Here is a 19,829-nt window from a genome sequence, read left to right as displayed (position 1 = left end):
TTTGGCCCAGGGTGCGATCCTGGAGATCCGGGATCGAATCCCACGTCAGGCTCCCGGTGCATGGAGCCTGCTTCTCCCTCTGTCTATGTCTCTGCCTCTCTCTCTCTGTGTGACTATCATAAATAAATAAAAATTTAAAAAAATAAAAAAAAATAAACCATGAAGTTATACTTTGTCTCTACTTGGCTCAGAATTCTTCAGTGGCTTCCTAGGACAAAAACTAGAGTCCCCACAATGACCAGTCAGGCCCTAAGGAATTTGGATGCCACTCCCTGCTGATAGTCCGGATTCATCCCCTGATTATCTTGAGCCATAATGGTCTACATTCCAAGCAAGCTGTTTTTACCAACTCCTCCATCTGCCTGTCACTTTTCTGTGTACTGGAGATGACCTCCTTTCCCTTAGAGAATTCAAACATTACAGTGGTGAGCTCTTCCCTTACCACTGTATATAAAGTTGTAGTCCCACTTGTCTGTTACCCTTTTCTCTCTCTCTCTCTCTCTCTCTCTCTCTCTCTCTATATATATATATATATATATATATATATATATATATATATATATATATATTTAAGATTTTATTTATTCATGAGAAACAGAGAGGCAGAGGGAGAAGCAGGCTCCATGCAGGGAGCCCAACGTGGGAGTTGATTCCGGGTCTCTAGGATCAGGCCCTGGGCTGAAGGTGGCGCTAAAACGCTGAGCCACCTGGGCTGCCCATACAATCCTATTTCTTTACAAGGCCAGAGACCTGCAGCAATGAAGACTTAAGCACCCAACATTTGGACATCTGAGACCTACTAGTGTCTCAAAAACTAAACTCAGGTATTCAAGGCCTTCTGGACCCTGACAACCATCTCCCTTTCATTTACTGTTTCCACAGACATTCATAGGACACTTACATGCTAAGTGTGGCACTGAGTGTGCAAGGGTAGAGTCTTACCTCTGTTACTCTCTAACACCCAGTTCTGCTCATTTGCCCCACACACCACTGCTGCCCAATAAAATCCTGTCAGGTGCCCGAGTCCTGCTCCTCTTTGAAGCCTTACCTCCTCTCTGCCACAGGTCAACTCCTCCACGTCCGTGTTGTGTTCTTATCTAACTAGTCTTGCATGCCAGTCTCCATGCTAGCTCGATTAACTCCCACTCAACCTGGAGGACAGGCCAAGCGCCACTTTGAAGGAGCCTTTCTTGACTTCCTGAGCTTCGTTCATTCATGACCCGCGCTAGGGACGAGACCACTCAGGCGCTCTCAGGGAAATGAATGAATGTCAACAGCATGAGCAGTGAGTTCCCACCCTCTCCAACACAGGCGCGCCCTTCTCAGGATCACCCCTTCTCCTGAGACCTTTCCTCTCCAGACCGATCTCAAATGCACACATTCGAAACGTCTACTGTTCTCAAAGATCCCTCCTCACAAAAGCTGTTTTCATACTCTGGGCCCAACCCCACTCTCTCAGACTCCTCCTCAAGAGAACCTCTGGATATGTGAGAGGGGAGTCCGGCGGGAGGAAATCTTCCAAGTCGCAGAGACCAAACCCCTGAATGCTGCCTGTGTCGATTCACGCGTGTACATGTGAATGTCAGGGCCGACTCCCGCGCGTCTGCGGCGAGCGTCGCAGAGCCGCCCGCGCTGTAAGGCCGGTAAGCCTCGGCCCCCCGTCACCCTGGTAACGCAGATCGCGTAGCACCCACCCCGCGGGAGACCCACGCAAACGCAGCGGCGGGTACCTGAGCGCCCGGCAAAGCTGGACGAGGGGGCGGGGCGGAGCAGGGCGACGCGTTCGGATTCGGTCATTCTCGCGCGCCCGCCGGCTGGCAGCCGATTGGCCCGTGGGCTCGGAGGCGTGGCCCTAGCGGCTGAGCGGAGCGGCGGCGCGCGGGCGGTTGGTCCCGCGATCCGGCCTCGCGGCGACCAGGCCTTGCTTGGTGCCTTCGGAGACTGACCGGCGGAGGCATGGCCGGAACCCCCGCGGCGGGCAGCCGGAGGCGGAGCGGGCTCCCGGCGCCCACCTCTGGCCCTCCCCCCAGCACCGGGCACCCTCCGAGCAAGCGAGCCCGGGGCTTCCCCGCGGCCGCCGTCCCAGACCCCGAAGACCCGTTCGGCGCGCACGGGGATTTCACCGCCGACGACCTGGAGGAACTCGACACCCTCGCGTCGCAGGCCCTGAGCCAGTGCCAGGCCGCGGCTCGGGACACGTCCAGTGAGTGCGCCTCGGGGCCTTCCCCCGGAGGGTGGTGCAGACCTCGCCAGACCTCCCTGAAGGCTGGGACTTCGGAACCCCACAGAGACCGCTACCCCGCTGTCTTGCACCCACCCTTCCGTGCTTAAAATATATAAGAACGGCTTCGTTTAAGCAGCAGTCGTGCCCAAAAAGGTCTTTTGAGTTGGGGGAGAAATGTATCAAGAATGTCAAACAGCCGATTTGAAATACGGAAAACTAGGTTAAGTTTACTGTGGTTTATGAAGTTTGGGCCACAAAGTTCTTGGTTCTAAGCAGAGATCCTTGGAACACGACCACCACACACCTGCACATGGGGTCCCACCCATTCTTGTGACAGATTTGGGAGGCTTTGCTCCCCCTCCCCCGCCCCCTTGGGCCGCAAGAACGGAAGAGGGGCTTGGCTAAGGCAAGAGATGAGAGATTTATTCCTTTATACAACCAGTAAGTTGTACTAAGTGCCCAAAACTTTAGGAACTGCAGCATACTTAGCAATTAACCAAAAACAAAAAACCTCCTTCCTTCAGGATCTTACATTCTAGCTGGAGAATGTAAGAAGGAGAAACGTTTTGAGGGCGCCCCGCATTTCTACTTGGATATTTCACAGGCATATTAAATCCTACACATTTATCTCCTGGAAGCCCAGTCATTCTCCAGCATTGTGTGTGGTGCCTGGCAAAGCAGATATTCCAAAAATGTTCATCAATGACTGACTATTGTGTACAGCAGTGACTAGTGCCCCTGTCTATCAGGTGGTACAAGGCAACAGTTCCCTTTCCTCGACCATATATCTGATTCCTTTTCAGATCCTGTAACTTTACCTTCTTAATCCATCTTTGGAATCCATCCTCTTTGTATCCTCTCTATCTTCCTGATCTATGTTACAAGCATTCCTTCCTTCTGTACAATGATCTGCTAAATGGTCTTCCCGTTTCCAGTCTCAATTCCCTACAGGTCAGACTTTATACCACAGCCAGAGTGATCTTTTCAGAACTCCAATCTGGCTGTGTCTCACACAGATACAAGTGAACATCCCTACTGAAAGCGCTGTAATGATTTCCCACTGCCTTTAGTATAAAGATCAAAGTCCTGTGGGTGGCTCATCAAGTTAGGGCTCTAAATCTTGATTTCCGCTCAGGTCATAACCTGAGGGTTGGGAGATGGAGCCCCATGTTGGGCTCCGTACTCTGTATGGAGTCTGCTTGTCTCTCTCCCTCTGCTCTTCTCCCTACTTGTGCTCTCTCTCTCTAAATGAATAAATAAATAAAATCTTTTTTTAAAGAAGATTGATCCCATGACCGTGAGATCATGAACTGAGCTGAAACCAAGAGTCAGATGCTCAACCAACTGTGCCACACAGACACCCTTAAATTTACTACTTTTAAAATCTGTTGTATCTGTAGTTATTTCCCCCTTTTATTTATTTATTTGTTTATTTATTTATTTTTAAGATTTTATTTATTCATGAGAGACACAGAGAGAGAGGCAGAGACATAGGCAGAGGTAGGAGCAGGCTCCCCGTGGGGAGCCTGATACGGGATTCTATCCCAGGATCCTGGGGTCACGACCTGAGCCAAAGGCAAACACTCAACCACTGAGCCACCCAGGCGCCCCTAAATAAATAAAATCTTAAAAAAAAAAAATCGTCCTTAAAATGGCCTGCAAAGCTGGTATGACCTGGTCCTTTCCCACTCTCTGGGTTTGAGCCACAGTGACCTTCATTTCTTGAATTCTCCCTGCTTTCTTACAATACATAAATTGTACATTGCTGTTTCTTGAATACTGAGTTATTCTTCCCATCCATTCCCCCATCCCCACTCATTTGCTTAATTCCTGCTTATTCTTCAGCTCTCAGCTCAGTCATCACTTCTTTGGGAAGCCTTCCAATCATTCCAGTTGGATCAAATCCCCCTATGATAGGTTCTTCTGTATTTATTGTCTTGTCCAGGTTTTATCACAGTTGTAATTTCACATTTGTGTGAATTTTTTTTAATGTCCTGTAAGCTCTATGAGTATGAGGACTAGATCCATTATGCTCCCCACTGTAGCTTTAGAGACTAGATTATGGCAGGTGCTCAGTAGGTGTAGGTGTTGGTTTAGATCTAGGTGCTCAGTAAATATTGTTGAATAAGACATCTCCAACTTCTGACCAGTGAAGTCCCCAAAACACCTTTTTAGCCTATTGGTGAGACTCTTAAAATTGGGAGATGAGGAGGGGGGGGGTGGCAGGGTCTGTTATTTCTTAAAGATCATTTATGAGTTTGAATCATGTTCTTATGTTGGAAAATACCTATATTGCTTACTAGATCTTTTTCTAATTTGCTTTCAAGAGTGATTCTTTTCAGCACTGACTAACTAAAGTGGGAAAATGTTGGATCCTGAAAAGTATATGCAAACTGTTTTTTACAGATGTTCATAAGGTCCCCAGATTAGATGGGATGTCAAAAACTCCTGCTGGGAAAAACAGAGAACTTGTTCCAGTTAAAGATAATTTTGAATTAGAGGTACTTCAGACACAATACAAAGAACTTAAAGAAAAGGTAAGTGACTTGTGGTTCTTAGAGCTAACTTCTTCACTTATGCATGTATTATAAAGCATTGTACAGGGGGCACCTGGGTGGCTTTGTCAGTTGAGCATCTGCCTTCTGCTTGGGTCATGATCCCTGGGATTGAGCCTTATGTCAGGCTCTTTCCTCACCAGGGGGTCTGCTTCTCCCTCTCCCTCTGTGCTTGTCCTCTTGCTCGCTCACAAATAAATAAACATTTTTTTAAAAATATTTTTTATTTATTTATGATAGTCACACAGAGAGAGAGAGAGAGAAGCAGAGACATAGGCAGAGGGAGAAGCAGGCTCCATGCACCGGGAGCCCGACGTGGGACTCGATCCCGGGTCTCCAGGATCACGCCCCGGGCCAAAGGCAGGCGCCAAACCGCTGAGCCACCCAGGGATCCCAATAAACATTTTTTTAAATAAACATTTTTTTAAAAAGCATTATACAATAAGATATATGAAAGTTTTAAGGGGCAGCCCCGGTGGCTCAGCGGTTTAGCGGTGCCTTTGCCCCGGGGTGTGATCCTGGAGACTCGGGATCAAGTCCCACATCGAGTTCCCTGCATGGAGCCTGCTTCTCCCTCTGCCTGTGTCTCTGCCTCTCTCTCTCTCTCTCTCTCTCTCTCTCTGTCATGAATAAATAAATAAAATCTTAAAAAAAAAAAGTTTTAAAACAAGAGTAGAGTTCAGATTCATCCCACAAAATGGAGGAAGGCTGGGGAAAGCAAGCCAGAAAATTTAGACTGAAATCAAATCCTGAGATTCCTAACAACTAGTCAAGAAGGGAAACACTGTATACCAGGTCCAAAAAGAGATACGGGGGGAATCCCTGGGTGGCTCAGCGGTTTGGCTCCTGCCTTCAGCCCAGGGCGTGATCCTGGAATCCCAGGATTGAGTCCCGCGTCAGGCTCCTGCATGGAGCCTGCTTCTCCCACTCCCTCTGCCTCTCTCTCTCTCTCTCTCTCTCTGTGTCTCTCATGAATAAATAAATAAAATCTTAAAAAAAAAAAGAGAGAGAGATACAAACTTTCTGTCATAGCACCGAGACAAATTTATAGCATATATCTTATATAGGGAACACAACATCATAATGCTTGCTGTTTTCCTTAGCAGTTTTACCAAAAGGCAGACATCCTTTACAGAGAGAGAGAGAGAGAGAGAGGCAGAGACACAGGTAGAGGGAGAAGCAGGCTCCATGCAGGGAGCCCGATGTGAGACTCGATCCCGGGTCTCCAGGATCACACCCTGAGCCGAAGGCGGTGCTAAACCACTGAGCCACCCGGGCTGCCCAGCAGACATCCTTTAAATGACTTTCTGTAGATCCTTAGGAAAACCAGGAATATAGTGTGAAATTCTAGATCTGTGAAGTGTGTGATTCAGATTGTTTAATACCTATTAGAACCTACAAAATGTGTATGTGTGGATGACAGTGTGTCCTTAAGCTATCTTGCTGTATGTCCATTGTTCCATGAATGGGCCTAGTAGACCATGGTGACATCTAGTAGGTATGGATATATTTGAGGACTCATTGGTCTGTAGAACGTGGTTTACATGTGCTCTCTCCATTTCCCCTGCTATATGTTGAAACAAGCACATATATAACTTGCCCTTGCAAGCTTTTCACAAGACTGATTTGGGATTTACAGATGAAGGCAATGGAAGAAGAAGTCCTCATTAAAAATGGAGAAATAAAAATATTGCGTGACTCACTGCATCAGACAGAATCCATCTTAGAGGAACAGAGAAGATCACATTTCCTTCTCGAACAAGAGAAAACTCAAGCACTTGGTGACAAGGAAAAAGAATTTTCCAAAAAGGTGACCCAGAGCTTTTTTTTTTTTTTTCTTGTTCTGGACACAAGCTTTACCTGCTTATTGAGTTCTTTTAGAAGCGTTGACCAAAGTGTCTATAAATCTTCCAGGAAGATTTCAACAGTTATTTGTCTTAAATACTTTCTGCTATCAGTTAATTGCATATACTTTTCTTCTAGGCTCTACATGTGGATTGGAAAAGGAATTAGATGAAACTGCTTTGCTGTGGCAGAAATGATAGTTGGTCTTGGCAGGAATAAATCAATAGCTTAGACTTTCCAGAAATAGGATTAAGTAAGATCTTTCTGGCAGATTAGAAACTCAATTGACATAGCTAAGGCCAAAAGGAAATGTATTGACTTCCATAACTAAGTCTGGGTAAAAAAACAGGTGTGCTGAGGCTTTGAATGACTCAAGCCTTGCCAGAACTCATCTTTACTGTCTCCTATACTCTAGACAGGCTCTATCCTTATGGTAAAAGATATGTTCTCTAGCAGCTCTTGGATTCATAAATCATAGCTCTAGAGTGGACTGAATATTTGGCTTCCCTCATCTCAAATCTCTAATTGGTCTGACCTGAGTCAGGTGCCTATCCCTGACCCAGTCACTGCCACCACAGAGATGATAGCTCCCATTTAAATCCCACAGAGGTACGGAAATGATTCTTTCTCAGGGGTTTGGGGGTGGGGGGGAGGTCCATACCTACTACCACTTTCCTTCAGGACTTTCCAAGGCTTTAATTTCAAGGACATGGGTCTTATTCTGCACTCATTCAGCAAATTAGCAAACTTTAAAGAAGCACTAACCTAGTGCCCAGCTCTAACAGTAGTAGTTGTCTCTCCACATACATGATAGAAGACCAAGGGAGTTGTAATCAGACAAACCAGAGTTTAAATCCAGGCTTTATCACATATGAGTAGAGACCTCAGGGTAATCACTTAAACTCTATGACTCATTTCCATTATCTGTTCCAGGAAATAACCAGAAGGGTCGCTGTAAGGCTTAAAAGCCCTGCACTTGCTGTGACTGGTGCTGTGACTGGTACCGTGCTTGGCACAGAGTATACCCAGAGAGTAACAGTACTTACTCTTGGTAGTAGGCCAGAGCAGGTCTCCGCATGCTGTGTGAGCTTATGGTAAAATTCCCAAATACTCTGCCCATACCTGGAATTGTGTACCATTACATTCATCAAAAGGTTGACATGTCACTGTGAGATAAGGCATCTTGCCAAGCTCCAGGCTAGGCAGTTCACATTCATCCTTCCTCTTTAACTCCCTCAACCATGAAGACACGTATTTGTGTTACAGATAAGCTAAAGTTTAGAGAGGCTGAGTAAATGGTATTTGAACCCTCACAAACTACCTCACAATAGTTCGGGTCAGAATATCTTTTTTTTTTTTTTTTTTTAAGATTTTACTTATTTATTCATGAAAGACAGAGAGAGAGAGGCAGAGGCACAGGCAGAGGGAGAAGCAGGCTCCCTCCAGGGAGCCCGACGTGGGACTCGACCCTCGGTCTCCAGGGTCACACCCTGGGCCAGAGGCGGTGCCAAACCACTGAGCCACCGGGGCTGCCCTCAACATATTTTTTTTAGAATACCATGCTGACTTTCAGGAAGAAAGCTAAAACTTGGTAGAAAGGACATTTGTGTCACAGCAGACTTTCATACTTATTTCTCATTGTTTTTTTTTCCTTAATGAGCTTGAAATTTTGAAGCCCAGAGATATTTTCACATGTTTGATGGGGCTGCCACAAGTATGTTGCTTTTGCCTTCCAGCTCCAATCATTGCAGTCTGAACTTCAATTTAAAGATGCAGAGATGAATGAATTAAGGACAAAGCTTCAGAGCAGCGAACGAGCAAATAAACTGGCTGCTCCCTCCATTCCCCATGCCAGGTAATGATGGTGCTAGAGGGAGAGTTTTTTTGCATGGTTTAGTAGAAAATATGAATAACAAGGTCAGGCTAGTCTTGAATGAAGGCCATTTAAACTTTGTCATTTGGACATAGACCCTCTTTCCTGAAGGCCTCAAAGGTGGTTTAGATGAGGCATGAATGGTCTAGTGCATTACAACATAAAGACCTCACACTCTAGAATGGCTTCCTCTCTGTAGGACTTTTTACTCAGGACTAAAAAAGGCTGGAAAGATGCTCTCTGAACTTTTGGGGTGGCCCAGTCTTCATTTTTATGTAATTTGTTTCAGATAACTGATTTTGCCCCATGTGTAAGCATATTTCAATGCCAGCTACCTGGCACATTTTTTTCTCATTTGCTGCCCTGGGGGACCTTTGTCCAACAGCCCCCGCCTTTGCTGCAGATGTGATCAGCTTCTTTTTTTTTTTTTTTTTAATTTTTATTTATTTATGATAGTCACACACAGAGAGAGAGAGAGAGAGAGAGAGAGGCAGAGACACAGGCAGAGGGAGAAGCAGGCTCCATGCACCGGGAGCCCGACGTGGGATTCAATCCCGGGTCTCCAGGATCACGCCCTGGGCCAAAGGCAGGCGCTAAACTGCTGCGCCACCCAGGGATCCCTGTGATCAGCTTCTTAATGGTCTTGTCCTGCCCCCTGCCTGCCAGAGAAGTCTGGCATGCTGTTGATCCCAGCCTTGAAATTTGAACAATATGAATCAGGGTATCTTTTTCTGGTATTGAACATTCTGCTGCCTTTGCTCATAAAGGGTATAAAATTGAACTCTTCTTGCCTTGCCTAGTTCAGGTAAGACAGGAGAGTGGAGGAGATCCATCCTCACCTCCTCACACATCTCGGACAGAAGGGTCTTGGCATTGTCTGATGCGCTCAGAGTGTTAGAGCTGCTTCTCTAACACAAAGACACTGGCACTGAGTACCTGGCTCAATTTTCAAGTTGTAGGACCCAACATGCCTTTTAACAGACCCTCTTTCTTCTGAAAATCTTTTAATTCAGCCGCTGGGGACTATTAAATAAGAGGTTGTTGTACATTAAAAACATATTTTGGTGGAATTGGAAATAGCAATGGAATTATGGCCAATGTTGGGTGATTAGAAGAATAAAGACATCAAAGAGTTTTTCAACAATTTGGATCAAAATGCCTTGAATTTTGTACTGCTATCCTGACAAAGAATGACAAATATATAATAGATAAAACCTTTGGTCAAAGCATCTAGACATGAAAAGTTTAACACTTAAACAAATTAGAAGTTTTATAACCAGGTATTTTAAGTGCTTTTTAGCAAAATCATTACTTTGGTTTCATAGTTAACTTTTTCTAGTCCTAGGAAAAGCCCTTCTGTGGCTATAAAGCCAGAAGCTTCTTCTCCACAATTTGGAAAACCATCTTTCCCTACAAAGGAGTCTTTTAGTGCTAACATGTCCCTTCCCCACCCCTTCCAGACAGAGCCAGGATATAAGTGCATCGTGGGCAGAGAGGGTAAGTCAGTCTGTCTCTTGTCTATTGCCGTGTAACCAATTATTCAAACCTGTGGCTTAAAACAATAATGAGTATTTCTCCTGGTTCTGTGGGACAACAATTCTGAGAGAGCACAGTGGGGATGGTTTGTCTCTATGGGGACTGGAATCACTGAAGGGTTGTCTGGGGCTGGAGAATCTGTTTCAAAGTGGCTTACTCACATGACTGGCAATGCAGTTCTCCACATGTGGGCCTCTCCACAAAGCTACGTGGGTGACCTCATAACCTGGTGGATGGCTTCCTCTAGCGGTAACAAACCAGAGAGAGCTGGTGGAAGCTAGCCCTTTTATGGCCTAGCCTTAGAAATCTTGTATCATCGCTTCTGCCACAGTCTGTTCCTTAGAAGCCATGTTCAAGGGGAAGGAAACTAGGCTGCACCTTCTGAAGAGAAGTGTGTCTAGAATTTCCAGGTATAATTTAAAACCTCCCCAGTCGACATCCATTGACATACAAGGAACCTAGCTCGTATACAGGAACTTGTGTTCCTTTCAGCCTTGAGTTTGTGCCACTGAGTCCAGACTGAGGGTGTGCTACTGCTTTATAGAGAGGGACACAATCTAGCATTGGTAGATTTTCACTGTGAGAATGTGCTGTGTCAGTTTATCTTACAATTCAGATATATTGCCTCTCTCCTACCACCATCAACTCTTTCAAGTCATTGGCCATCACGCCACCTCTGAGAACCTCAACCATTCACATTTTTGGCATCTGGCAAATATGGGAACAGTATAGGATAATTGTTAGGACCAGGCAATGTTGCCTACCGGCCGGGCAGAAACATAAATCACACTACTTACTGGCTTGTGTGATGTGGGTAAGCAAGTCCTTTAACCCCTGTGCCTCTGTTTTCCTAGATATAAAATAGTGCTAATGATAACACTTGCTCTTAGGGTTGCTTTGAGGAACAAATAAGCTAACATGGGTAAAGCTCTTAGAACAGAGTCTATCTGGCACAGAATAACCACCATAAGTATTAGTGATTAGTGCTTTTATGTTATATTGCCTCATTTTTTTTTAAGATTTTATTTATTCATGAGAGACAGAGAGAGATAGAGAGAGAGGCAGAGATACAGTCAGAGGGAGAAGCAGGCTCCATGCAGGGAGCCCGATATGGGACTTGATCCGGGACTCCAGGATCATGCCCTGAGCTGAAGGCAGATGCTTTACCGCTGAGCCACCCAGGTGTCCCATATTGCTTCATTTTAAAGTGGGGCAAACAACTTCTCTTCCCTTCCCCTTCCCCTTCCCCCTTCCCCTTTCCCCTTTCCCCTTTCCTTCCTTTGTATGAGTTCCTGTTTTGCATGAGGAAGGCAAAAATGTGAGGATTCTTGAGTTGCTCTGGTTTGTTTGTTTTTTTAAAGATTTTATTTATTTATTCATGAGGGACACAGAGAGAGAGAGAGGCAAGGACATAGGCAGAGGGATAAGCAGGCTCCAGGCAGGGAGCCTGATGTGAGACTCAATCCCAGGTCTCCAGGACCACACCCTGGGCTGAAGGCGGTGCTAAACCACTGAGCCATCCGGGCTGCCCATGGCTCTTGTTTTAAACTCAGTATGGGGTGCCTGGCTGGCCTCTAGTCCATAGAGCCTGCGACTCTTGATCTCAGCGTCGTGAGTTCGAGTCCCATGTTGATGGTAGAGTTTATTTAAAAAAAGTAAATTAAAAATGTGTTACATTCAAGAGTTTCTGATGTGCCTGTGCTTTTGTGCTCAAGATTTGATTCATGTTTTATCTAGTTGTAGAGAATAAGAGCCACAGTATGGGAGGTGACCCCGTAAAGCAAGAAGAATCCCAGAAAAGTCTAATTGACAGCTGGATGCAGAGATCAAACACTCAAGGTACCAGAACCCCTGCTCCTTGTGCAGAAGGCCGGCATAGCTCCGGTAGTCCTCTGCAGAGCTACAATAGAAATGCCTCTGAAAACCAGCACCCCAGGTAGTCCTTCAGAGGGTCCCGGGGAATAGTAGTCTGTGACTTAAGCAGAAGACTGTAAAATAGAAGGGTCCAAAACAGGTATGTCCCAGAGCCCTCAGCACCCACAGGGAGCTTAAGGGTAGCTTAGATGACAGTTAGCATCCAAGAAACCCTCACTTTTCCCTCAAGCCTTAGAAAAGGCCTCCCTTGTTAGAACCGTCTAGAATCACCTTGTCTTCTACAGGTTCCATTCTCATAAACCTTCTCCTGAAGCAGCCTTTGATCCCAGGGTCATCTTTAGGTCTGTGCCACCTCCTGAGCAGTTGTTCTGAGGCTCCTACTGGCACCCTGTTACAGCCACTGGGGTTTGGCAGGTAAGCCTCAGACTCCTAAAAAGCTCACTTAGGAAGAAGTTCCCAGGAAGCAAGTCCCTTTCTGGTCTGGGCCAGCCTGGGGGGTCTGTGTGCTTGGGGGGAAACTAGAGAATTTGGCAGGCAGGTTGTTTGGGGCCCTTGACCTTGTCTCCATCTCATACTTATGTTTTCTTTTGTATTTGCTGCTAGTACCTTGACTGGGATTTCAAGCCTTAGAACCACAGGTTCTCGCGATGGGTCATTTCCCCTCTTGGCCCTGAAAGAAGCACAGAACCTGGCACTCACTGGATTGAATCTGATTGCCAGGGATGAAAGCTCGTTTGATGGAGACCCAGCAGAGGGAGGCAGAAGGGCCTTCCCACTCTGCCAGCTTCCTGGAGCTGTGCATCTCCTCCCCCTGGTACAGTTCTTTATCGGCTTACACTGCCAGGCTCTGCAAGATTTGGCAGCAGCCAAGAGAAATGGAGCACCTGGAGACTCACCGACACATTCCTCCTGCGTGAGCTCTGGGGGAGAGGCCAGCCTCGAGGACTCACCTTGCAACATGGAAGGCTTCTCTGTGGCTTCACTCAGTGTTCTTCAGCACCTGGTGTGCCACAGCGGAGCAGTCGTCCACCTATTACTGTCAGATGCAGGGGTGGATTCTGCTGCTAGGGAAGGAAACCAGAGCCAGGTTCACAGACAAGATCATAGGGATGTGTCCTCAGCCCCAAGGGGGTTTGCCAATGACCAAGGCCAGCATCCACTACTGAAGATGCTTCTTCACCTGTTGAGTTTCTCTTCATCAGCAACAGGTCACCTTCAAGCCAGTGTCCTGAGCCAATGTCTTAAGATTTTGGTGAAATTAGCTGAAAACGCTTCCTTTGATTTCCTGCCCAGGTATAACACAGCTTGGGAGTCATGATTCTTCGTGGGTCTTACCTGACCTCTTGAGGTCTGTCCTGTGGCCCTTATACTTTGCCCACATCTTGACTTATCTATACTGCTCAGTGCTAAACCTTGGTTTTACACTCTAAGACTTCGTTCAGGGAGTTCTGGAGTGATGGAGTGGGGACAGGTGTTAGGAGAACCAAGGAAGTGATTTATTTGGCTTAATTCTGCCTCTGTACAGCAAGTAAGCAAAAGACATGTGATGAAAGAAGGGTTTTAGCCACTATGGAAACATGTCCTGTCTGTAGGACAAAGGCTGAACCAAGAGTCCTGAACCTGAGCCATGAATGAAGACTGTGTATCACACCACATTTAAGTTTGGTGAAGTTCCCCAAGGAAGCAGAGGGTGTGGGGTAGGTCTGCAGCCCATAAGCTGACTTTGCTGGGAATCTGCCTATCATCATTGTGCCCTACTCTGACATGAGCCATAGGTTACCTGCTCCTCTTAAGGTTTGTTAGAAGTGGTTGTATAGTGAACCTCGCTTGTGAACACTATTGTCATAAATTCCTAACTTGGGATTCCAGAGCCTTAAGACTGGGAGGAACTGTAAACACCATCTAGCCCATCCCCTCATTCAGTAATCCTGTCTCCCTGTCAGCATGCCACCAAAAGGCCAGTTCCTATTTGGAGTAACTCTACTGGCTGCACTTACCTTAAGCTTTTAGTCTCTGAGCTTAGCACACTTGTTGCCTAAAAACACTTCTGGATCCTGGTTTCCATTTGAGGATATTCTGGTTGGTCCAGTCCATCCTGAAGGTAGTCCTCAGAGTTGGACACAGTACCTTAGTGTAGTGTAGGCAGCTCCATAGGTTCAGAACCATCACCTGTTTCTGGCACAGACCTAGCTCATAGTGGCTGGTTGCTTGTTTCATTGGTGTTGAATGAATCCCAAGAACCACTTTTTACCACTCCTCTTAGTAGATATACCATCATTCCATTCCTGTTGAGCTTGTTCATGAGGACATGGAAAAACAGCTATTTAGTGGATGCTTACTAGGCCAGACAGAGACCTTCTGTTCACTAGTTCACGTGACAGCCTCCAAGCCCTGCATCCTCACACCTAGCATGGAGCCTGGCTCACTATAAGCACTCAGTATTTGTTATATGAATATGAATAGAGAGCATGCTGGGTGAGTTTCAAGCCAGGCTCCTTGACTTGCCCCTAATCATTGTCTGACACCACCTCCCACTTGGTGCTTCTCTTCAGAATCCCTACATCCTTTCAGGCTGAACCCCACTACGACACTGCTTCCTGTTCACCTTGGAATGAAAGCTAAGGACATGTGCCACCAAGGCTCCAAAGCAATGTGCAGTGAGACACAAGTAGCCAGGGAGACCGTAGTCTCATAAAGGGCACCTCTGCCCACCCAGGCTTGAGGACAAATTATCCCCTTAGACCCATGTTTTCATACCACATCTGGTGTAGACATAGGTCCAGGGTCAACCCTAGGTACTAGGATGGCAGTGGCTTTTGAGCAGAGGTCTTATCCCCAGCTTCAGACAGAATAGTAGGACTACATTGTGTGTTTGGGGGTTCTGGAAAAAAAAATTTTAAAGAAGGTTCTGAAAAATAATTTGGAAACCACTGTGTCATACATAAAGATGGATTTTTCTTGCAGATAGTTTCAGGGACTTTACACGTGGACTAGAGACCACTTCTAACTTCATGGTGAAATTGAGTAACCACCAGGTTAAACCCCAGTGTCCCACAAAGTTCACACTACCTGCAACTGAAATCATGCAGCTTATCCACTGTATGGGATTTGCTCTAAAATGATTTCACTCCAAATAGTAAGAAGCTGTTTCATAATGGCATACTGAGGAATATTCTCAACCCTCGATGGTGTGTACTGAGGTGCTGCAGATGCTTGCAGGGGGACATGTAGAATTGCCCCTCTTCTCACCCATGGGGTTGTGTGGGTTAAGCAAATAGCAGTAGTTGTCTTGGGACTTAGTTCCTTTGTTTTCTGTGCCTGTGAAACCTGGGGGAGAGTGTGCCCAGAACTCCTCACCCATGCACTGTCCAAGTAGGTACCTGCTCATACTTGGTGACAGAGGAACTGATGTTTTCAAAAATGCTCTGCTCAGCAAGTGGTCTCATAAAATCCCACCCTAGCCAAGTCTGCATTTGTCACTTCTGGAGCCTGACCAGTCCTCAGATAGTGGGATCATAACATTCTCTCACACCCAAGTTAAGATTTGCCTCCCTGTTTGGGAGCAGAGGTGGAAAGCACCCACAAGCAATGTGGAAGCAAGGCACCCCAGGTCCAGGGAGGCATCCCCTGTTTACAGGTGGCACTGTGCCTGGTAAGGGCCTGTCCTAAGCCACAGCAATACTGCAATGGAGGCCAGTACCCACTCATTCATAGGAAGCGGATGTACTAGCAAGTAGGTGGTAGTGGTCGGCCAGCATTTGAACCCAGGTCTGAACCACAGCTCCTTGTACGACCTGCTCAAAACTTCCTGTTGCCTCCAGTGAAGTTGTGGGATTGGGTTATCAGTGTCCTGTCCCTCTGGGCCCCTGTGCTATAGGTTCCAGTGTGTGTTCCGGGTGCTGCCACAGTGCCTCAGCCCCGAGAGCCCCCTGCCCAGTGTGCTGTTGACTGTTGAGCTCCTCTCCCTCCTGGTGGACCATGAGAAGCTGGCCCCTCAACTCTGCTCCCACTCAGGTAAAGCAGGGCAGGGGTGGGCGGCTGGGCTGCTCCTGCAGGTTGGAAGCAAGGGTGGTGGCAGGGGCAGGTCAGAGGCCTCTTCAGGGCTTCTGTAGTTTGTGCCCTGGGCTCCGGGTAAGAAGGGAGACCCTGAGCGAGAGGTGGGGCGTCCTTTTCAGAAGGCTGTCTCCTCCTGCTGCTGTACATGTACATCACATCAAGGCCTGACAAAGTGGCCTCCGAGACCCAGTGGCTTCAACTAGAACAAGAGGTAAATTCCTGAGCCCCCTCTGCGAACTGCTCACCATCCCACTCCACCTAAGGGCCACTGTTCCTACTCCTTCTGGGGAGAACGGGGCTTAATTCATTTTGGTAACAAAGCAAACTCAGTTTGAGGGCTCCACACTGCACAGAAGCCATATAGGTGGACCTAAGAATGTCCTGAAATTTGGCAGATTTGCCTGATAATGGGTCCTACCCTGGCTTTGGGGCCCAGAGGCAGGTGGGTCACTGGCGAGACACATGTATTAGCCCATAGTCTAGCCTGGGAAGGCCCCACAACACCATTTCTTGGATCCTGCTGTACAGACAGGCAGTTGCTAAGGCAACTAGAGCACTTGTAGGAGAAGCCTTAGAAAGCCCTCACTGTGATCAGGGTCTCATTCTGCCACAGATGGAACAGTCTGTTCTTGTTCTAGGCCGTGTGGCTCCTGGCTAAGCTTGGCGTGCAGAGCCCCTCCTCCCCAGGTCACTGGCTCTAACTGCCAGTGCAACGTGGAGGTGAGTGCCCCAGAGGCCAACAGCGTGGCAGCTCTGTTGGGGGATGAGGTGACCCTATGCAAGGACCCTCTGCTCCTTCTAACCCTCTGCCATCATTCAGAACCCTCCTCGCCTGGAGTGGCCAGGAAGGGTGCTGTCCAGCTGAGCAGGTTGTGAAGGTGCAGGAGCCCTGAGACGCGGCCTTGGCCTTCACTCTTCCCTAGGTGGTCAGAGCACTCACAGTGATGCTGCACAGACAGTGGCTGACAGTACGGAGGGCAGGGGGGTCCCCAAGGACAGACTGCCAGAGGCGGACAGTGCGGTGTCTGCGGGACACAGTGTTGCTGCTGCACGGCCTGTCCCAGAAGGACAAGCTCTTCACTGTGCACTGCGTGGAGGTCCTGCATCAGTATGACCAGGTGATGCCAGGGGTCAGCATGCTGATTCGAGGGCTCCCTGATGTGGCCGACTGTGAAGGTGAGCCGGCAGGAGGAACCCCCACCCCCTGCCCAACACACATGTGGAGTTTCTCTGAAGTTCATGGACAGGTCAGACTTCTTGGCCATAAGTCAGCAGTCTTCCCTCCAAGCAGCCTTTGCTGGCACTGGGGTCATATTGACCTTACTGCTCAGACTCCTCTCTGAGCATATCAGGCTGCCTTTTGCTTGTATCTGTTGAGTTGGCCTGGCAGAGCCACTCTGGTTTCTGGTTTTTCCAGAAACATCCCTGTCTGAATTGCCTTTTTATCACTCTGCTTGCAGTAGCTGAGGGATCAAGGCCTGGGCGTGGAAGGGACTGGTTAGTTCCCTTGGGTGTGGGGGAGGAGCAGTCGGTGGGTCTTCCCCCCCACCTGTGCCCAACACCTCCAGGCCTTTACCATAAACCCCTCTTCTCTTTGCTCAGAGGCAGCCCTGGATGACCTCTGTGCTGCTGAAACCGATACCGATGACCCGGAGATGGACTGTAGCTGAGGCCAGTGAGCATTGAGCCACATGGTGGCACCAGAACCACTACTTCCCTCACCACATCAACTGATTAAAAACAGTGAAGGGCTGTTTGAGAACACACTAGCCTTGTGATGTTTCCTGAGTCTGATCTGTGGCGGCTGAGTGGGAGGGATGGAGCAGGAGCCAGATCCAGGGAAGGCTGGGATCCTTCTTCCTGTCCCTGGCTGGAATTGAGACCCTGTCCCCATGGTAATGAATCTGCCCTGAGTTAGGAACCCTGCCCTGCCCTGACTGTGGAATTATCATGAGTCATAGCTTTGGGGCTGAGGCCATGGGAAGAAACCATTGTGTGACGAGGGAGGAGGGAGGAGGCAGCTGTCAGCCCGGGCCTACACCAGGGAGACCTGAGCAAGTGGGGCCAAGGGGTGGGTGTAAGGTGGGCACAGCAGGGGTGCCTGGCAGGCTAGGGTCCTGGTGCTAGCCTTCCCCAAGGGCTGGGCAACATTGCCCTTATCCTGCCAGCTGCCTCCCATGGTATGAGGGCTCTGATGCATTGTGCTAGCCAGCGGGGCCCACAGCCCCACAGTGGTAGATCTGAGGCCTTTGCAGAGTCACGAGGAGGTAATGCTGGGGAGGGACAGACCTGGCCTGCTGACAGCAGGGCGGGCCTCACTTAGGACAGCCTATAGGCGGCTCACACTCTGTTTCACTTCCCGCCACTGCTGCCAGCAAGAACCAGCCAGACTGCACCCTGAATCACTGCTGCCTGACTGCTACTTGGTAAGTGAGGAACCCCCATGGGGATGGGGCAGGGTGGGAAGGCCCCACCCCCCACCCAGGCCCAGACTAGGTGGGTGCTAGGCTAGGAGCGAAGCCTCCCCCAGATAGCGGAGTATGCTCCCCCTCTAAGGAAGCCACCCCACCCTCTCTGGCTTCCTGCCTTGTAAGTGGGTCCTGGAGCTCACCCACAGTGCCTGCATTTGCAGAGAAGGCCAGAGATGTGCTCCTTCCGGCCCTGCCCCACCCCCCACCCGCCTTAGCTCTTTCCACTGGAGCACTCATACATCCACTTCCCACCCCATGCTCCTCCCTAGGCTCAGCGGCAGGCACCGATCATGGGCTCGCAGGCCCCAGCCCAGGGTCCCGTGCAGACCCTCATCTTCTTGGACCTGGAGGCCACTGGCCTGCCTTCCTCTCAGCCCAAGGTCACGGAGCTGTGCTTGCTGGCTGTCCACAGATGTGCCCTGGAGAGCTCCCCCACCCCTCAGGGGCAACGTCCCACAGTGCCCCCACCACCCCGGGTGGTAGACAAGCTCTCTCTGTGCGTGGCTCCAGGAAAGGCCTGCAGCCCAGAAGCCAGTAAGATCACAGGCCTGAGCACAGCTGTACTGGCAGCACATGGGCGTCAACGCTTCGATGCCGACCTGGCCAACCTGCTCCAAGCCTTCCTACGGCGCCAGCCACAGCCCTGGTGCCTTGTGGCACACAACGGTGACCGATACGACTTCCCCTTGCTCCAGGCAGAGCTGGCTGTCCTAGGCCTTGCCAGCATTCTGGATGGTGCCTTCTGTGTGGATAGCATTGCTGCCTTGAAGGCGCTGGAGCAAGCTGCCAGCCCCTCGGAGCATGGCCCAAGGAAGAGCTACAGCCTCGGTAGCATCTACACACGCTTGTATGGGCAGGCCCCACCAGACTCCCACATGGCCGAGGGTGACGTCCTAGCCCTGCTCAGCATCTGTCAGTGGAGGCCACAGGCCCTGCTACAGTGGGTTGATGCTAATGCCAGGCCTTTCAGCACTGTCAAGCCCATGTATGGGGTCACAGCCTCTGCTGGAACCAACCCAACACCATCTGCCACCACAGCCACTATACCCCTGGCTAGAGCCAGGGACACTAGTCCTAACATTGGCAGGGGCAGGAAGCCCAAGACCCTTCCTCCCATGGAGGGCCCTGAAGCCTCACCCAGGGAGGGATTGCTGGCCCCACTGGGCCTGCTGGCCTTCCTCACCTTGGCAATAGCCACACTGTATGGGCTCTCCCTGGCCACACCTGGGCAATAGTCCAAGAAGGAAAGTCTAACTAATAAAGACCCCCTACACACACACACAGCATTGAGTGGCCACTCACCTCTACCCTCCTTGGCAGCCTTAGAGCCTTCTGCACCTCTGCCCACACTCAGGGGCCTGGGGAGGGGGCCATAGAGAATGGCAGTCTTTGTC

The 19,829-nt window shown here is 48.9% G+C and overlaps 2 protein-coding genes across 3 annotated transcripts; both read left to right on the top strand.

Moving 5' to 3' along the window:
• The first annotated feature begins 1,881 nt into the window (after positions 1 to 1,881).
• On the top strand, positions 1,882 to 17,733 carry ATRIP (ATR interacting protein). Its single transcript, XM_038566543.1, is given in 14 exon segments — positions 1,882 to 2,203; positions 4,631 to 4,761; positions 6,419 to 6,589; positions 8,361 to 8,479; positions 9,837 to 9,994; positions 11,771 to 11,872; positions 12,193 to 12,322; positions 12,512 to 13,201; positions 15,786 to 15,922; positions 16,084 to 16,175; positions 16,603 to 16,644; positions 16,646 to 16,684; positions 16,888 to 17,140; positions 17,567 to 17,733. Coding segments are annotated over 14 exon segments (2,379 nt in total). The 5' UTR covers positions 1,882 to 1,956; the 3' UTR covers positions 17,635 to 17,733.
• On the top strand, positions 17,712 to 19,721 carry TREX1 (three prime repair exonuclease 1). Of its 2 annotated transcripts, XM_038566545.1 has the most exons (3): positions 17,712 to 17,859; positions 18,340 to 18,390; positions 18,705 to 19,721. In XM_038566545.1, exons 1-3 carry the CDS (start codon positions 17,857 to 17,859, stop codon positions 19,668 to 19,670), a joined length of 1,020 nt encoding a protein of 339 aa, XP_038422473.1. In that variant the 5' UTR covers positions 17,712 to 17,856; the 3' UTR covers positions 19,671 to 19,721. The 2 variants fall into 2 exon arrangements, with proteins under 2 accessions (XP_038422473.1, XP_038422472.1); XM_038566544.1 differs by lacking the exon at positions 17,712 to 17,859 and having other exon boundaries at positions 17,880 to 18,390.
• The last annotated feature ends 108 nt before the right edge of the window (positions 19,722 to 19,829 follow it).

This window comes from Canis lupus, chromosome 20 (assembly GCF_011100685.1).
Source record: "Canis lupus familiaris isolate Mischka breed German Shepherd chromosome 20, alternate assembly UU_Cfam_GSD_1.0, whole genome shotgun sequence".
Classification (NCBI taxonomy): domain Eukaryota; kingdom Metazoa; phylum Chordata; class Mammalia; order Carnivora; family Canidae; genus Canis; species Canis lupus.
The sequence above is the reverse complement of the archived record's forward strand: the minus strand, read 5'-3'. Positions and strand labels throughout refer to the sequence as shown.

Coding starts and splice junctions, on each gene's coding strand:
- TREX1 (XM_038566544.1), top strand. CDS start 18,235: ATGCTGGGGAGGGACAGACCTGGCCTGCTGACAGCAGGGCGGGCCTCA. Junction 18,391..18,704: donor TGCTGCCTGACTGCTACTTG/GTAAGTGAGGAA, acceptor GCTCCTCCCTAG/GCTCAGCGGCAGGCACCGAT.